The 18552-nt window shown below is 49.4% G+C and overlaps 1 protein-coding gene across 1 annotated transcript in view; it reads left to right on the top strand.

Annotated features, from left to right (window-relative positions):
• Positions 1-18552, top strand: part of RBM19 (RNA binding motif protein 19) — a 141437-nt gene that overhangs the window by 36344 nt on the left and 86541 nt on the right. Inside the window, exons 17-21 of the mRNA XM_033220479.1 lie at positions 3140-3315; positions 5604-5664; positions 9662-9741; positions 11927-11982; positions 15332-15448. Coding sequence (XP_033076370.1) covers positions 3140-3315; positions 5604-5664; positions 9662-9741; positions 11927-11982; positions 15332-15448 — 490 coding nt within the window. The remainder of the gene's footprint in view (positions 1-3139; positions 3316-5603; positions 5665-9661; positions 9742-11926; positions 11983-15331; positions 15449-18552) is intronic.

Raw genomic sequence — 18552 nt, forward strand, 5'->3', positions numbered from 1 at the left:
GTGCCTGGGCATTTTAAAGATGCCCTTTGCAGCACACCAGCCACCGCTCATGGACCAGGGAGGCAGTGTGGAGTCAACTCCAGCCACGCTAAGGGGTGCTGGGCTCCCCGGGTTGTTACCCTTGTGAGACTTGGAACTCCTGGAATGCCACACTGAGCACTGGCTGGGTTCCAGGGCCTTGGGGTAGAAAGACAGAAGGGCATCTGCCAGTGCTCTGGGGCAGGCTAGATGCAGGGAGCAGAGCACCGAGGCTTCAATGAGCTGGTGTACTTGTTGACTACTGCCTAATTTAAACGTCCCTTGCCATTAAGTTGCCAAGATTTAAAAACCATGGGATTTCCTCTGTAAAGCTGGATTTCCTGCTCCTCTTAATAGATCTGAATTCTGGCCACGCTAGGTTGACCTTTCTGTCAATTGGCCAGTGCCAAGAAGGGGCTGCTCCCTTAAAGTGGCCATGAGCCCTCTTGGTCACCATCATCCCCACTATGCTTTTCTCTATACAATTTTCTTCCAGTCTTCCATGAACCTGTCTCATCAACCAGAAGGTGCCTGAGATTTCGGGTTCCGATGCGGCAGCCTCCAGAACTCTCCTTGGGCCCCCTGTTTTCTGTGATGTGGCTGCTGTGGTCATGAGTGAGACTGTACTCGGCCTCCAACCATGTGCCTGGTGTGTGGTAGGGGATCTCATCAGTGTTCTTTCCTTTCTCCTTTAATCTCCAAGATGTCAAACGCCAAGGAGGGCCAGCGGGGTGGAAATACCATTCCCTGCTGAAGGTCATGGTTTTCATCTCCATGGAAGTTCTGGTCTAGGACCTGAAGACTTAGCTGCCTTGCATAGCTTTAGTTCTCACCATTAGTGGTACTTTTTCCTCCAGCTTTGTTTGAAAGTTGGGTTTTGAGTACAAAGGGCCACACCATGGAGTCTCTCCTGTTGGGTAAACTGTGTTAGTTTCTTGGTTGGGGGAGGAGCCTTTGTGTAGGTTTCTTCTTTTTGTCCTGGTATCTGAGTCTCAACTCTGGGCTTACCAGAGGGAGGAAGGCAGTGTGTTCAACTGATGTTAAAGAGACAGGATTATCATGGTAGCTGTTTCTGTAAGGACTTAAAAGGGTTGTTTTATGACAAAGTGGTCGAAGCTTCATTAGGACTTGAAAGCGTTAGGCTTCCATCAGAAAGGGCACGACAGACAGAGGCATCTTTGGTGCTTGGCAGTGAGACTGTGCGGAATGGAGCTGAACCCCAGAAAGCCCCCTTACATCATGCAGAAGCTTGAACTATGCAAGTGAAGGTGTGAGTAGAAGCAGCAGGCTGTCTCCATCAGCTCCAGCCTACCTGCCCATGGGACCTCCAGGTGCTTCTGCCAGGCTGGGGTGCAGGGTTTAACTCTTAAGGGAGGTCACTGGTCATCTGCTTAGAAACATTGAGGGTGAGGCTGTGAAGGCACAGCCTGAGAACTGCTCTGAAGAATTGCTAAGACAGTTTGATTTCCTGGGGGATATGGGAATAGCTTCAGAAGCCTTGTCTTTGGAGGAGGAATTTGTCTCCAGGTTCTAATCATATGACTTGGGGAAACTGGGGAGCTTGAAACGAATTGAGCACATTTCCTCCTAAGATTTCTCAAAAGATCATGACACTGCCCTGTTCCAAGTTCCTGAGGCTTCTGTCAGCTGAGAATGAAATCTACACACTTAGGGGCACTGCAGCTAGCAGGTCTAGTCTCCCTGCTCCCAACTCCCTGAGCTGCAGCCACACACAGACAACACGCACGCACACACGCACATACACAGACACACACACCCCTTGCTAACTCACAACTTCACATTTGCTCTTCAGAGAACCTCTCTAAAGAGCCTCTCCCTGAAATGCTGTTCTTTCAGAGTAGGAGCGGCACAAAGTGCTAGCAGTGACAGGTTGAAATGACAACCATCCCTAATGCCATTCTCCAGAAATAAACCAGGAGCACTTTATGCATCTCCTTCCTGTGATCCCTGTGTGTGTGTGTGTGTACACACTTGTATGTTTTCTCATAAATGTGCAGATCATGTTTTTTGTTTGTTTTTTGTTTTTGAGATGGAGTCTCACTCTGTCACCCAGGCTGGAGTGCAATGGCTTGATCACAGCAACCTCTGCCTCCCAGGTTCGGGCAACTCTTGTGCCTCAGCCTCCCGATTAGCTGGGATTATAGGTGCCCACCACCATGCCCGGCTAATTTTTGTATTTTTAGTGGTGACAGGGTTTCACCATGTTGGCCAGGCTAGTCTTGAACTCCTGACCTCAAGTAATCTGCCCACCTCAGCCTCCCAGAGTGCTGGGATTATAGGCATGAGCCACCGCACCTGGCTTAGATCATGATTTGAATTACCTTGAACATTTTCTAAAATTACAGTATACACTTTTTTTAGTATCTTAATTTTTCTCTAACTTTTTTATGATGAGCTTTGTTGTGTGTCATTAAACGTTCTTTGGAAACATCATTTTTAATGACTACATATTATTCCAGCTTTTGGTGGTTCTCTGCCTTACCTAGTCTCTTGTTTGTGAACATCGAGTATTTTCAGTTTTTCCCTGTGATGCATAACTCTGAATTTAATATGTATAGACAAAACCACTCTTTTTGTGTATATGCTTCCTGAAGTAATGCATATGAGGGATTTTGATGGTATATAACGTTCTTTAGGCTCAAGGGAGTAGTATTTAGACTCTTCCTAAGTTTTGCTCCGATCCTATAATTTTTGAAAAGTTTTAAGTTGCATTGTACTTTGAAAGTTCACTAAGGGCTATTTTTTTGAGGAAAAATAACATTTTGCTTAGGCTTGTGGTTCAGTAAAACAGTTCACATGGTAATTTATTTTGAAGTTCAAATTAGTGTGAGCTGGTCCTGTTTAGGCTCTGTTTGGGGGCTGTGTTTCGTATTCCTTTCTCTTTACAGCATAGCAGGAGCAGGACTTTCTCTCTGTCTCAAGAGTTGCTGAAGCTCAGTGCAAGTTGGGGATCACAGTGCCCCTTCCTGCCACTGCCTGCAGAGGCAGAACCCCTTTGCCTAGTAGGCTCTTTGCAGTTGGCCCCAGGGCTCTGGTGGGTTTGACATTATTTCATGGATTTGATGTTTTTGTTTTTGTTTTTGTTTTGATGGGGGTTTAGTGCCTGATGGTGAAACCCCAGAAGATGAAAATCCAACAGAGGAAGGAGTAGACAACTCTTCAGCACACATGGAAGAGGAGGAGGAGGAAGAGGAAGAAGAAGAAGAGAGCCTCCCAGGGTGTACTCTGTTTATTAAGAATCTCAATTTTGACACAACAGAAGAGAAGCTGAAGGAAGTGAGTGGTTTCTCAGCCCAGTAGGGAGCGGTATGGGATGGGAAACCCTAGTCTACTGATGTGGCTACTGCCTTGATTCTGCCTTAAAACATGATGTGTGTTAATATGCACTTGGAGGCAACAACCAGCACCACCTACTTGACCCCTTCTCCTGGGGTGTCCAGTAGACAGCTCAACTGAAGACTAGAGCAGTAGCAAGGCTGGCCAGGGGGCCTGAGAGGGGCTACCACATATGCTTTGGAGACATACCAGAATCTCTAGGGAGACCGTGTAATATGAAGGCAATAGTTGTTTCTATGATGTAAACTACCCAAAAGTAAATGTCAGCACAATCCTCTCAGCCTGCTGGGAATAATGGAGAAGCCACATCAATGAGTGGGGGTCTGGGCCTGAGCTGGAATCCCTGGATGGGGTGAGATTTTTGCATTTATGGGAAGAGGGAAGGGGGTGAAAGGGCAGGGAGCTCCAAATAGAAGGTTGGTAAAAGCCAAATGAGGGCTGTGCTGAGTGAGGGCCGGGGGCTTCTAGAAGGAATTAGACCAGCGATCAGGAAACAACGGGGCCTCCAGTTCCAAAGAAGTGGGGTCTGCAAGCTCCCCTACTGTGTGGCACCTCCCTCAGGAGACCCTTTATTTCTAGAGACTAGACTTGGCACAGAATAGACACTCAATGGGTTTTTCAGTTTTTTGTTTTGTTTTAATGAATAACAACAGCAGGCTGATAGCCATCAACTTGTTCTGGGAAGGAAGCTGGCCATAAGAATGACCTGATTGATTTCTAGAAATCCCTCTGAACCCTAAAATTCTATCATGGGGTCAAGAGAGAAGACAGTGTCCACTGAGCCTCAGGGGTAGGAACATGGTGGGCAGATGATACAGAGGCAAATGTGGGGGTGTGGTAGAGAGGCAGAGGGTCACAGCCCCTCTGTTACCCTCTGGCTCAGCCTCTGTGATGTGACTGTCCCCTTACCTATCAGAAGAGCAGCCCCAGCAGCAGAGATACCCTGACTAAAGCAGCAGCGTTTAAGGAGCCAGGATTCACCTTATTAAGCAATTGGAAACCCACCCTTAGACTTGCCTTTGGCTACTTCCTGGTTCCATTTTTGTTTTGCTTTGCTTTTAAATAGCAGCATGTGCTGGTAGCATCCAAAAGGTAGATAGATTTGAATATAGTCAGATAGATTTGAACGTTAGTTTTATTTTTTTTCTGGTGCGTGTCTGGTATGGGAACATCATTATCCAGGATCATTGTTTCCTGGGAGATGCACACAAACAGCAGCCCAAGAGCATCCTCTGAATTCAAGGATTCTGGAGCTGGAAGTCATAGCCAAGATGACCTAGTTCACTCTCTTCATGGAACATGGCTGGAGGCTGAGCTTCAGAGAGGCTGGTTCACTGTCCTTAGGTCACACAGTCCACCTGAGGCCCTGTGGGGAAGAGCCCCTAGTTCCCAGGGCTCCTGTCTCACGCCCTGAGTGGAGAGCCGTGGTTAGCAATCAGCCTCCTTGGGCTTGGATCCCAGCTTTGCTCCATGCTAATGATGTGACCCTGAGTGAGTCTGTCAGCCTTTCTGTGCCATAGTTTCTTCATCTGTAACATGGGGATGTTAATAGACTCTTCTCATGGAGTTGTTTTGATGACTGGATGAAGGAGATATTCCAAGTAAAGCACCTGACACTTTACACACAAGAGTCAGTAAGCGGCTGCTGCTCGTAGTATTTGTTTCTCAAGATTCTCCGCGGCCCCTGGGCTTCCCCGTTGCCCATTGGTGAATGGGCACCTGCCTTTCCCTGGGCCCCGTGTGTGGTGCTGAAGACACAGTCGGGAACCAGGTCAACACGGATTTTGCTATGATTGGGTTTCATATTCCAGCAAAGGAGACAGAAAAAGTTAAGGGGAAAATAGAATAGACTGTGACTTAAAATTTTTGTAAAAACTATTTTAGCATTTGGTGCAGGGGGCAGTGAGAGGCCCGGACTGGGACAGTAGACCCCATGCTCCGGAACTTAGGCCCGGCTTCCTGATTGCATGATCTGCAGTCAGTCTCTCGCTGTTCTGTGTCCTACTTCCTTCTTCTAAAACTGGAACAAGAAACAAGCCCAGCTGCTCTTATGGGGAACCCTAGGGGACTGTCCAGGTTACTTAAAGAAGGTCATCACTCGTCTTCTCAAAATGTTTTGGGGACCCCAAGTTGTCCATATGGCAAATTTGGGGGTATAGTGTTTTACAGGGGTCCTTGCCTGCATAGTGGTTTGGAGCTGCTGATGATACTTGTTACTTTCTTATCAGGTGTTTTCAAAAGTGGGGACAGTGAAGAGCTGCTCTATCTCCAAGAAGAAGAACAAAACAGGTATTCCACATGCAATTCGGAAAGTATTCAGTAATCAGCCAGAAAGAGTGGTTTCCAGAAGAAGCTCCGGCTTCAGACAAGGGGTTGGGGGAGTTCTCCCTTGCACATTTTGAAGGTTCTCTTTTTTTCTGAAGCATGGTCGGCCTCAGACTCTTTGAAAGTAGCCCATCTTTCTGTTCCCCTGGAGTCTCCTGCTTTCCAGTCGAAGCAGCCTCTCGGGTCAGATCCTCCTAGAGCCTCCAGCACCTCAAACCGCCAGGGTGGTTTCAGAGTGGTGCCATTTGTGGGTAGATAGCGAGGACCCTAGATGGTATCTAGAGGCTCTGCCTCCTCCCAGCACTTCTGTGCTCTGAAAGTTTCCTAGGAAATGCATGAAACAACCAGTCTTGCGCTCTCCCTCTTCCCTTCTGAGGGAGATAACCCAATTGTAGATCTTCTGGAACATTCTACTGAGTCATTAACCACACAGATTTTCCTGAGTTACTAACCATGCACCTCCCAGGCCAGTGGGTACAAGGGCAGGCAGAGAGCACCCTTATCTCTCCATTCGGCCCTGGGTGCTATCCTGAGTCTCCTGGCCTCTGCTGGGCTGTTCTCCAGCCCTGGCTTCCTGCAGGGGATACGTCCTTGCTTTTGCGCAGCCGTGCCAGCCCTATCCTGAGTCCCTTTGGTTTGGCAGGATTTGTAGGAATGCCACATGTGTCAGCCCAAACTGTGTCCTGAGCACCTGCTGAATGCAAAGTACTGGGTGGCCAGAATGTCTACTATTGAGTTATTCCTCAAACAGTCCCCAGGCCCCACCAGGCAGCAGGCACAGTGTTAGTTATATATAAGACTGAGGGAGACGCAGCCCTGCCTGCACCATGCACACAGTCTAGCTGGAGAGACAGATGCGCTGGTAGTTACAGCAGAGTGCAGCAAGAGGTTGGATGGCAGGGACGGGAGTCTAGCACAGGGGATGGATGCCACATCAGCCCAAGGCTGGGAGGGTTGGGGGCGCAGAGCAGGCAGGCGACGGGAACAAGGTATTCAGAGGCCACTCACACTACAGTGGCTGAGCCTGGGGAATTTGTTGAGGAAGAGGCAGGAGATATGCTTAGAAAGGTAGGCGAGTTCCAAACCCTGAAGTGGCTTTTATGCCACACACACAGAAGAGGTTTGACTTTCCCCCAGAAGTACTGGGGAGCCATGGAGGGTTCTAAGCAGACATATGGCACAGAAGTCAGAGCATCCTTGTATTCATTTACCAGGCTGCCATAAGAAAGTGTCACAGACTGGGTGGCTTAAATGACAGAAATGTGTTGTCTCACAGCCATGGAGTCTAGAAGTCTGAGCTCAAGGTGCCAGTAGAGTTGGTACCTTCTGGGGGATGTGAGGGAAGGTCTGTTCCAGGCCTGTCTCTGGGCTTATAGATGGCCACCTCCATGTTCACAGGGCATCCTCCTTGTATATGCCCATCCTGTGTTCAAATCCACCCACGCTTTTTTTAAAAGAACAGCAGTCATCCAATCATACTGCATTTAGGGGCCACCCCAATGACTGCATTTAATTTATTTTTATTTTTCGAGGCAGAGTCTGTCACCCAAGCTGGAGTACAGTGGTGTCATCTCAGCTCACTGCAACCTCTGTCTCCTGGGTTCAAACGATTCTTTGCCTCACCTTCCCCAGTAGCTGGGATACAGGCATGTGCCACCACACCAGCTAATTTTTGTATTTTTGGTAGAGATGGGGTTTCACCATGTTGGTCAGGCTGGTCTCGAACTCCTGACCTCAAGTGATCTGCCTGCCTTGGCCTCCCAAAGTGCTAGTAATACAAGCTTGAGCTTCCACGCCTGGCCTGTGACCTCATTTTAACTTGGTTACCTCTGAAAAGAGCTTGTCTCAGATAAGGTCACATCTGAGATACTGGGGGTCAGGATTTCTACATGTGAGTCTGCGAAGACACCGTTTACCCCTTAACATCCCTGTTCTCCAGAGTCTTCATATATAGTTTTGGATGCAAGGAAAAGCAGCTAAGTACCAAGTTAAGGATGAGAAGGACCAGTTGTGAGGATTTCAGGGGAAAAAAAAAGAAGTTGTTGCTGAAGTCCAGGATGGGGGTACAGCCAGACGGAGGCACACCCAGGCTAGCAGGTGGAGGTGGCTGTCCCTGCCTCTCACTGTGCCCAGTCAGATGCTCTGTGGGGCCAGCCTTGTCCTCCTGGGGAGTGCTCTTCAGCATGTTTTAGAAGTGGTTATCTGATCTTTCCATGTCATAAGCAGCTCCTAAAACATACACTCTCTTTTTCAAGGGCCTGTATTTGAGAGCCCTGTTCTCTGGGGCCCGTCCGTCACAGTTTGGGGAAAGTCTAGACAAAGTATATCAGTCAGGGTTGCAGCAGGAAACAGAAAGCACTCTCAGCTGGGGTTGGAGCAGAGATGTCTGTAAAGAAGGGGCCAAGGTGTGGCTGGGCTAAGGGAGCCCACAGGGATGTCCAGGGAGTGGGTTCTATAGGAAGAATGCCTTTCCCCCTGCCTTGCCTGGAGGGACATTAGAGGAAAGTGTGTGACCAGAGCTTAGCTGAGAGTTGGAGCCACGAGATAACCTGCAGGAGTGGTGGCCGTGGATTGGACGTGGCCACTGCAGAGCCACCCAAAGCAAGGAGGCGGATGGGGACATGAGGAAAGATCCAGTACTCCAGCCTCTTTCTCCTCCATCCCCCCACTCCCCAGTCCCAGATCAGAACCTCTTGCTGGCTGATCCCAACAGGAAGCCAGGAATCTGGGAAGCCCAGGTAGAGCTGTCTATAGAGGTCAGCTTCCCATAGACACGGTGGCGGAGAGTGGATCTGCATAGTGTCAGTAACTCAGAGTTGAACTTGACCTTCTCACAGTTGCCTTTCACACAGTCACTGCGCTTTTAAAATCTCATAGGTACGCAGACATGCCAGCCCACCACCTGCACCCTCAGCCTCCAAAAGAGAGCTTTCGAGCAGTATCTGCTTGAAGAACGAACATTTAAAGTCGCCGTGGGGTGGCACTGGCTGTCAGTTCTGTCTGAGCCATGTATGGGCAATTAATGGAATTCCTTAATGCACGTGGCTCTTATTTTGAACACCTGCTGTCAATGGAAAGGCAGGAGCATAGGTCTCACAAACAGCACAGCAAAGGTAAAGATAGAAACTGCAAAGTGAGCCTCGATGGAGAGCCTCGAGCCTCATTTGAACCCATCAGACTGAGGTGAATCTTTGAATTCACAATAAAGAATAAACATAACAAATACATATAAGATGCTGGGGTGTGAGTGGAAGGAAGGTGGGGGGACATCAAATGTAATGTCAAGAGGGCAAGATGTAATTAGGGATCTTAATGTTTTTTAGTGCCCTATAAAAGCACTCCTCCCTCCCCAGTTGTACATAGTGATGAAGCAGAAGTTTCTCATGAAATGTTTGCAGTATTCTTTGCTATCTGAACTCTTGCTACTTGCAACCTAGAAGTAAGGAACCAGAGAAGTTTGAATAATGCAGTCGCCCACATGATCCAAACTTTGTATCTGAAACCCAAGAACTGAATGGGATTGGCTGGTGAGAAATACTATTTTTAAAGAGCAAGCCTTTGGTGCATTTGACTCTCACGCACATGTTCATTTTGGGCATTACGTGTGGAGGCAGAGGACTGCCCAGGTAGAAGTTTTGCCACTTGCCTTCATGATGGTCATCTCTCTTAGTTCAGTCTCCCTCCCAAAGCAGAATCCTATTATGAAGTTAATTATCATGTCAGTCGTCTGTTAATTAATAGTCAAATGGGCCTCAGGTGGCAGCCATGTTAACTGCATTGACTGATTCGTCAAGATGACTAGTAATAAACAGCAAGCCAGGAGCCGAGATTTTTGGGGAATGAAGGGGGTATGAAAATAAGAGAAAATACAACGCAGGTCTGGGGCCCGTCACAGCCCTTGCACTTGGCCTTGTGCTTCCGCCTCACCCACTGGTGTGATTTCCACCTCTCTCTCTTTTAGGAGCACTGCTTTCCATGGGGTTTGGATTTGTGGAATACAGGAAGCCGGAGCAAGCCCAGAAAGCTCTCAAGCAGCTCCAGGTAAAGTGAGGATTCTCAGCTGAGGGCCACGGAGGCGCTTGGCAGGTAGTGGGAGGTCCTGTCAGCCCTCTGAAATTGAGTGGGAATGTGTGTGAAGTCTACACTTGACCTGGCCCATTGCTTTCACCAGATCTCTAGGGGACTGTGGCCCAAGAAAAAATTAAGAACCTTTCCCAACACTCCATAGTCACCATAGTTCATTCATTCGATCCATAGCACTATTATCAAGGGCCTGACGTGTGCCAGGAGTGGTGCTAGGCCTGGGAGAGGTTGCTCATGTGGGCCCCTCTTTCTGGTGGGGTAGACAGGCCATGGACCTCTGAATAAACATGCAGGACCAGGTTATGAAGACAAAGCTGCAAGTTGGGGGTGGAGGTGGGGCACTTAGCCTGTGTGGTCAGGGAAGGCCTCTCTAAGGAGGTGACAGTTGAGCCCACACCTACTTCGCCAGAAGTCAGCTCCACAGAGATCTGGGAGGGAGGTAGTTTGGGAGGAGGGACCATGTGCAGAGGGTCTGAGGCAGGGGCTGTAAGGTGGGAATGAGCTTAGTACGTTTGAAAAGCAAAGGGGCCACTGTGGCAGGGGCGGCGTGGGGCGGTGGTTCAGGGTGTAGGATGAGGAGAGAGGTGTGCAGGGCAGGATCTTCTAGGCCATTTTACTGCTCAGCCTAAAGGCAGTAGGAGACCATTAGAGGGCTATGAGCACACTGGCTTCTGCTCCAGCCTCTGCAGCTGCTGGTGTGGAGAGGGGACGATGGCTGGGGGCAGGGGGCAGGTAGGAGACCCTGAGTCATCCAGGCTTGGCCAGGGCGGGAGAAGGTGGGGAGAACAGGGCTGAACCGAAACTGTTTGGACAAAGACTCAACATCCTATTCAGACAGAGAAGGGAGATATGCCTTCCTGCTAGATCCTAAGTACAATGACAGATTGGGACCCTCTAGCAGGAGGGGAGCTGGGGGAACGAGACAGCCTGGGATTGGTACTATCCCAAAGGGCAAGTTTTCCACCACCTGTAAGTTCTTTTTTTTTTTCTTTTTTTTTTCTTTTTTTGAGATGGAGTCTCGCTCTGTCACCCAGGCTGGAGTGCAGTGGCGCAATCTTGGCTCGTTGCAAGCTCTGCCTCCTGGGTTCATGCCATTCTCCTGCCTCAGCCTCCCGAGTAGCTGAGACTATAGGCACCCGCCACCATGCCTGGCTAATTTGTTTGTATTTTTAGTAGAGACAGGGTTTCACCATGTTAGCCAGGATGGTCTCGATCTCCTGACCTCATGATCTGCCCGCCTCGGCCTCCCAAAGTGCTAGGATTATAGGTGTGAGCCACTGCACCCGGCCTGAGTTCTAATCCAGAAGCTCTGTGGCCTTGCCTGGGTTCCTTTATGGGATGCACTGTCTTAGAGTTGGATGATGGTGCCTAGGATGGCCTTCAGCTAATGTGAAGGAGATTCAGTAGGTGTTAGTAGCTTGAGAAGGTGTCCTCTGCTCCCTTCATAATGCCCCACATCCTAGGCTCTTCCTGGTCAGGGGCTGTGTACTCATTTCACTTAAAATCGGCTCTGCAGGTTCAGTGGTCCGTATTTCTCGTTCACGTGATATAAGATTCTATGAAATTTCACTTTGCACGTGTACTGTATTATGTGCTGGACATCGTTGTGTGCGTGCATATGTGAATATTGCCTCCAAGAATTGTTCCTACAAAGCTCTGTGTGCTGTATTTTATGGGAGATTTAAGGGATTTTCAAGAGTAATTTTGCTAACACACCAGTTCCGCCTTGAGGGACCAATGTTAGAACCTAGCTTTAGATGCAACTCCACTATGATTTAGAATATTTTTCAGGAACATACAAACTAAACCAACTCTCTCTGCAAGCCAGACCTATGGGTGTTACTTTGCCTGAACATGCTTATAAACAATGGAAAATTCCGTGTCCCTTGAATGACATCTAGGTCAAGGCCTGCCTGTTACTTAAGAGAGCATCCAAGGGCTGAGTCTCTGACCACCAGCTGCTGCCTGGGCTCGGTGTGAGCCATTTCAGGGAAAGGCCATCCTCTGTCCTCGAGGCCAGCTAGCCCCGCTCGCTGGGGAACAGTCTCCCATCTGCGAGCCAGGGCTCTGCTCTGGTGAAGGGCAAGGATTCGGTGAGGATTTCTCGGGACACAGAGATGAGCCATGTTGTCTTCTCTCTTAGGGTCACATTGTGGACGGCCACAAGCTGGAAGTGAGGATCTCAGAACGAGCCACTAAGTGAGTCTTCAGTGTCCTCAGTTCCCTTTCCTAGGAGCTGGGGTTTCCTGTTCTTGGTGCCGGCCTCCCTGGAGGCTGTCTCACACCCTTAAATGTCCTTTCCACCCATCCCTTTACCATTTAGGACTCTTCCTAATTAAGATACCTAATTAAGTTAGCATTTACCAACTCCGACCCCTGTTTTCCCAGTGAACTACAACAATGTTAGTCCTTTGGGTGAATGTTTAATGCACGGGTTTTTTTTTTAACAAGAAAAGGAACAAGTGCAGGAGAAACAGGCAAACAACACTCATCTTGGGATAAATAAACCAAGGAAGAGCTGGAGGTTGCTGGTGCTGTGGATGAACCAGAAGAAGCTGTAAAACCTAGATGTTCCTCTTTATGGAACATGCTTTCTTAGAGCTGAATGGCAGTGCCTACGATGGCCTCCAGTTAATGTTAAAGAGATTCTGTAGGTGTTAGAGATGGAGGCAGACCAATTTGCCCAATGACCAGTATACTGAAGTAGGGGGATTATTTGGAGATTTAGCTTTGCTCCTCCATTTCTCCTTGCTTGTATATCTAAATGAGCTATTACACCCGACGTGCCTCCAATAGTGTCCGGCACATAACAGGTGCCCAGCGTAAGCCATTATTGTCATTATCATCTACTTGCCTTGGGTGATAAAATGACTGCCTCTAACAGCCCTAGAGCTGGTTTCAGATATTTATTCGGTAGTTTTCAGCAAGTTGGTCATTTGTTGTGGTCATCCGGCAAATTAGCTGCCAGCGAATTGACCTTTCTTTTTCCTTCTTTCTTTGTTGTTAATGCTTCCAGTGAATCCAGCTTGGGCCAGCTCTGGTGTTTTTCACCCACTGTGGTCTGTGCTATGTTAAGCATCCTTGGAGGGAAGAAGGCTTGGTACAGGGGCTCTCAGAAGTCTAATGGGGGTTCCTGAGCTGCCAGTATACCAGAAAGAGGTCAGGCTTTGAGCCCTACACCTGTAGTTTCTAATCCAGGAGCTCTGTGACCTTGCATGGGTGACTTTGCCTCTGAAGTGAAACATGCTAACTAGAGGTTATGTGTGAAGCGTCTAGCACTTGCAGTGCCCATGAGCACTGAGCCAGCGGTTTCTGTCCAGTACCCTATCTCCAGAGAGCCAACCTGAATTCAGCCTTGCAGGATCTCACTTCTTAGCCAGTGTTCATGGAACCATTGTTTTACTCAAGAAAAAATTACAGCAAGCCCACTGTGTACCATATCCTCCTCCTAGGCACGGGGGATGGCGTTTCCTTGGGAGTTTACACCCTAGGGCAGTGCTGTTCCATAGAAGCTTCTGCAGCAATGGAAATGTTCCACATCTCTTCTGTCCAAGATGGTAGCCAATTGCCACACATGGCTATTTAGCTCTTGAGATGTGGCAAGTGCAACTGTTTTAGCTGTCTATTGCTGCATCACAAAGTATCCCAGAACTTACAAGCTGAAAACAAAACATTGTCTCATAGTTTCATGGGTCAGGAATTCAGGAGCAGCTTAGCTGGGAATTCTGCCTCAGGGTCTCTCATGAGGTTACAGTCAGGATGTCAGCTAGGGCTGCAGTCATCTGAAGGCTCAGCTGGGGCTTGTGGATCTATCATTAAGATGACACACTCACATGGCTGCTGGCAGGGGGCCTCAGTTCCTCACCTTGGGGATCTCTTTCTGGGACTGTTTGAGTGTCCTCATGGCATGGCAGCAGGTCTCTCCAGAGTGAGTGATCCAAGAATGGGAAAGGAGGAGGCCACAATGTCTTCTACAACCTAGTCTTAGAATTCACACACCATCCCTCTGCTGTATCCTGCTAGTCACCCAGACTGGCCCTGATAGAGCATGGGAAGGGATTACACAGGGTATGAACACCAAGAGCCAGGGATCATTGGGCACCATCTTGGAGCCTGATACCCCAGCAACTGAGGAAGTGAATTTGTAGTTTTGCTGCTTCTATTTTTTTGAGACAGAGTCTCACCCTGTCACCCAGGCTGGACTGCAATGGTGTGATCTTGGCTCACTGCAACCTCTGCCTCCTGGGTTCGAGCAATTCTTGTGCCTCAGCCTCCTGTGTAACTGGGATTACAGGTGCCTGCCACCACACCTGGCTAATTTTTGTATTTTTAGTAGAGATAGGGTTTCACTATGTTGGCCAGGATGATCTTGAACTCCTGACCTCAGGTGATCCACCTAAGCCTCCCAAAGTGTTGGGATTACAGGTGTAAGCCACCACGCCCGGCCTAGTTTTGTTTTATTTTAATTTAGATTTAACTAGCCACATGTGGCTGGTGGCCACTGTATGAGACAGCACAGCCCCCAGAATGACAAGACAAAAAAAAGAGCTGTGCTGGATAGCTGTCCCCTTCCTTGCCAAGGGTTCAGGCTAGGCCCCTCCCTTCCAGGCGTGGCAGCCAAGGAACATGATTAAATTTGTAATGTGCTAGCACAGGGGTCAGTGCCAGGAAGAGAAATGAAGCTGGTGGGGGTGGGGGTGAGGGGGTTGCCGTTTTAATGAAGACAGGGAAGGCCTGTGAGGAGGTGACGTGGAGCAGGCCTGAAGGAGGTGAGTCCTAACGTGGTTATTATCATAACAGCTGCCGTTTATTGAATGTTTACCACATGCTGGGTCCAGTACTGAGTCTGCTTATTAAATCTTCAGACAGTCAAATTGGGTTGGCCTATCATTTCACCCATTCTACAATGGAGGAAACTGAGGCCCCGAGTGGCCATGTTACTTGCCCAAGATCATAGAGATCCTAAGTATCCGATTTGGCATTCACACCCTGTTAACTCCCAGCCTTTCTCACTTCCCTACCCTGTTTCGGTGGAGTGGGAGGTTTCCCTGGGAGAGCAGGGGGACAGGTCAGGTAGCACTGCATTGGGGATGACCTTGAATGTGGGCTGAGAGTGTCCTCGCTCGCCCCCTGGTCCATCTTCATGGTTAGGCCCCCGCATGTTCCTCCTCGGGTTATTGATGAAGTGTCACAAACAAGACCTTTGGAAACCAACCAGGGTCTTTCTTTGCAACTGGAGAGAAAGACACAATAGAGATTGGGTTTGGTGAGAAACCAGCCCCACCCTTAGCAGGGCTCCTTAAGTCCCTGGTGGTCCCAGAGTCTCTCAAATGAAGGGCAGCAGCCACCCAGGCATGGATGTGTCCCCCTGACGTCTGCAGCTATTTTGGGTCCTGTCACCTTCCTCTCCTTTCATGTTGGTCCCCTACCCCACGCACCATCCTTGAATCCATCACCTGAATATTCTGATGGAGGCGTGGTGAAGTCACTGTTGGGGAGGAGCTGCTGAAGCCCCGAATAACTCAAACCCTCTCCCCTCACCCTCCAGGCCAGCCATGACATCGGCTCGGAAGAAACAAGTTCCCAGAACGCAGACCACCTCCAAGATCCTGGTGCGGAACATCCCCTTCCAGGCCCACAGCCGGGAGATCCGAGAGCTCTTCAGGTGAGAAGCGCTCGTTTAGTCCGGGGGACTGGCGTGTGGGCGGGGAGCCTGCCCGAGTCTCGGGGAAGGTAGCCTTTGGGTCCTGGATGGTTCCGCTGCCGGCTGGCACAGTGGTCTTTCAAAGGTCATCTTTTGGCTGCTTTTGATTTATCTCCCTTAATCTCAGTTGTGGCTCCCCAGAGCATTGTGCAGGAAAGAAGTCAAAACAGCCAGGTTTCCCCCTCTCCGAGGCAGATGGAGAAAGGGCAGGCAGGCTTCCCTGTCCCCATCCACAAGGTGCAAGAGGGGCAGGGGCCCCAGCGGCTAAAATCCAGCCCTGCCCATGATCTGCTTAAAATTTCATCCAGGCCACCCCTTTGGTTTAAGGTGCTAGTTTTCCACCTTAGCCACACATTCCAGCCACCTGGCGACGGCGAAAACACACCTTTGCCAAGGCTGCATCCCCAGAGGGTTGGATTCCATTTTTCAACGGTGGGGTCCAGACATCGGTGTTGTGCTAAAAGCTCCCCAGGGGATCCTAATGTCCAGCTGGGGTTGGGAACCAGTGGCCTAAATGGCTCTACGGAAACAAAGGTGAATTACCTGCACATGTAAAGCAATCCGTCAGCACCTGCTTGCACAGGGGTGGGAAACGCAGCTGTCGTGGGGACCCAGCCGGTAACGGCAGCAGGCTGGGTGGGGACTGAGCAGCAGGAGGGCCTCTCTCTGGCCATCCAGCTGGGATGCCACACAGGAACTCAGGCTCCATAAGACCAGTTCCCATGTTTTGAAAGAAACTAGCTCTGTGGATTCTTAAGGGGAATTCATCAGCAACTAACTCACTTTTTAAAACCAAGACGAAGTCTGGCCTGCCCCAGGGCCGCCAGTTGGTGATCCCTATGCTGACGTGTTACGATGTTTGGCTGTTTCAGATTAGGTAGGCATCACCCAGCACCAAGCCCTGAATGAAAGAAATGTCCTTATATCAGGGCCTAAGAAGGGACTGCCTCAAGCCAAGGCCCTCCCCAGGCATGGGCAGGGTAGTAGAGAGACCATCTAGCCCTCAGAATGTAATGGCAGATGAAGTCAGCTTCACCCAAACACATTGTTGAGGCTTGGGTGGGATCCAGGACTGCTCGGGGACCTTCAGCACCATGGCCTGCGTGTGGGTGAACATTTAGAATTCTACAAACTAGGTCTCGTTCATTCATTCTGTGCTTGCACAAGGATCCGAGAGTGAAGCCTCTTTTAGAGTTGCCAGTTAGCGTCTTGCAAGGTAATCTGTGGATACAAAATAAGCCTTGTGTTTTGGAGATGAAAAAGAATGATCTTTGTGTGGCATCTACATTCTTTGCTTTCACTCTGTAGTTTGAAGAATAAGAAGTCATCTAGGGAACTTCAGAAATCTTTGTCCTCTTTTTCCCTGTTTGTTCTAAATCATACAATAGTATTCAGTTGATAAACAGATGTGGTGTGTGGTGAGCTGGGATCTGAGGCAGAGACCAATCCTGCCTGTATCTGGGAAACAGGATCTTAGCTATATGATTCCTGGGTATCCTGCACGGCAGGAACGCCTGACAAGATGGGGTCATGACCTGGGGGATGTTTCCCATTTCCCCAAACCTCGGTTGATCAGTCGTCCCTCCAGGAAGGTATATATCCTTAGCCTCTCGATGTGTCTGCTTATTTTAACATGCTCTGCTTTTTAAAAGGAGTCCACTTTAAGAACTGCCAGATTAAAACAGGCTTGCTAGGAAGAGCGCATGTTGATCAGGAAATAATATCCCGCTGAAATGACAGTTTCACTTGGTTCTGCAGTATATTTAGGATGACACTTATCCGGGGAAACAAAAGACCTCAAGGGAAGAGAGAGCACTTTGTTTGATCTCACGTATTATATTTATTTTTAGAAGACAGGGAATTAGTGTCCGCTGAACATAATTACATGTGGTGACTCTTCTCCTTGCCATTGTTCTAATGAGAGTTTTCTTAAACCCCTGGAAACATAAGTCCTTCTTGGAGGGGCAATACCTGCTATTGTTGTTCACTCCGACTGGGGATGTAAGGCAGTTCCTCATTGCAGACAGCAGGGGTCGCTGTGAGCCTTCTCAGGGACTTCTCCGCGATTGTCCAGGGAAGCCCCAGACAGGATTTCAGACAAAGCCACTGGCTGGTAAAGGTCATTAGCCAGGGGGAGGTTTCAGGGTTTCGGGGAACCAGGATGGTCCATTTGGCCAGGCAGGTTCTATGGGTTTATCCTACCAGGTGTAGTAAAAATCACAACTCCCTTGTATTACACGCTTGCTGCGTACTGAGCTCTGAGCTTGAATGCCTTCCCATGCAGAATCACCTCCTTTAAGCCGCACAGCAGCCCTGTGAGGGTTGGTCATCCCTTTTGCACCTGGACAGAAACTGGAGATGGAAACTAGGGAGATGAAGTGTCCTGCCTGAGACCACGCTGCTGAGTGGGGATTTGGATCTAAGTCAGCCTAACCCAGAGCCCCAGCTTGGAGCCACTCCTCTCTGCTGCCTGTTCTCTTGGGTCTAGAAGGAGCTGTCTTCCTCCAGATCATTCCAGTGGGAATCAAATGACAGCGAGTATGTCATTTGTACCAGGCACTGTGCTAGCCACGAGGCATGTAGCCGTTTCAGGAGTGACTTAGGTCTCTCTGTGGGGGACCAGAGAGGAAACCGACAGTGACAGCCCATGGGACAGGCGTGCAGGTGAAAGCGCAGGGCTCCGGAGAGCATTCTCCAGGCAGGGCCTCAAGCCACCCTGCCTGCTGGAGGGGAGAGGAGGCGCCCTCCTAGCCGGAAGCAGCAGTGCCTGGGTCCCTTCCCGGAGGCCGCCAAACTTCCACTGGGTCCTCAGTGCACCGCACTCCAGCCCCTTAACTAACCAGCCCTGGGTTAAACCAGACAGGCATCAAGAGGCACTGCATTTCCGTGTTTCTGTGGGATTGCTGTCTGGGACGACTCCAAGATTATGCTTTTGGAAACTCAGAGAGAGGCACAGCAGTGGATTCATGGACAGCGATTCTCATCTTCTCTGTGGCTCTCTTTTGGGACCTCAGTTTCCCCTGGCATAAACTGGTGGTAGTAACATTAGTGATAACATGCACTGG

The sequence above is a fragment of the Trachypithecus francoisi genome, unplaced genomic scaffold (assembly GCF_009764315.1).
Source record: "Trachypithecus francoisi isolate TF-2019V2 unplaced genomic scaffold, Tfra_2.0 Lachesis_group11, whole genome shotgun sequence".
Lineage (NCBI taxonomy): Eukaryota > Metazoa > Chordata > Mammalia > Primates > Cercopithecidae > Trachypithecus > Trachypithecus francoisi.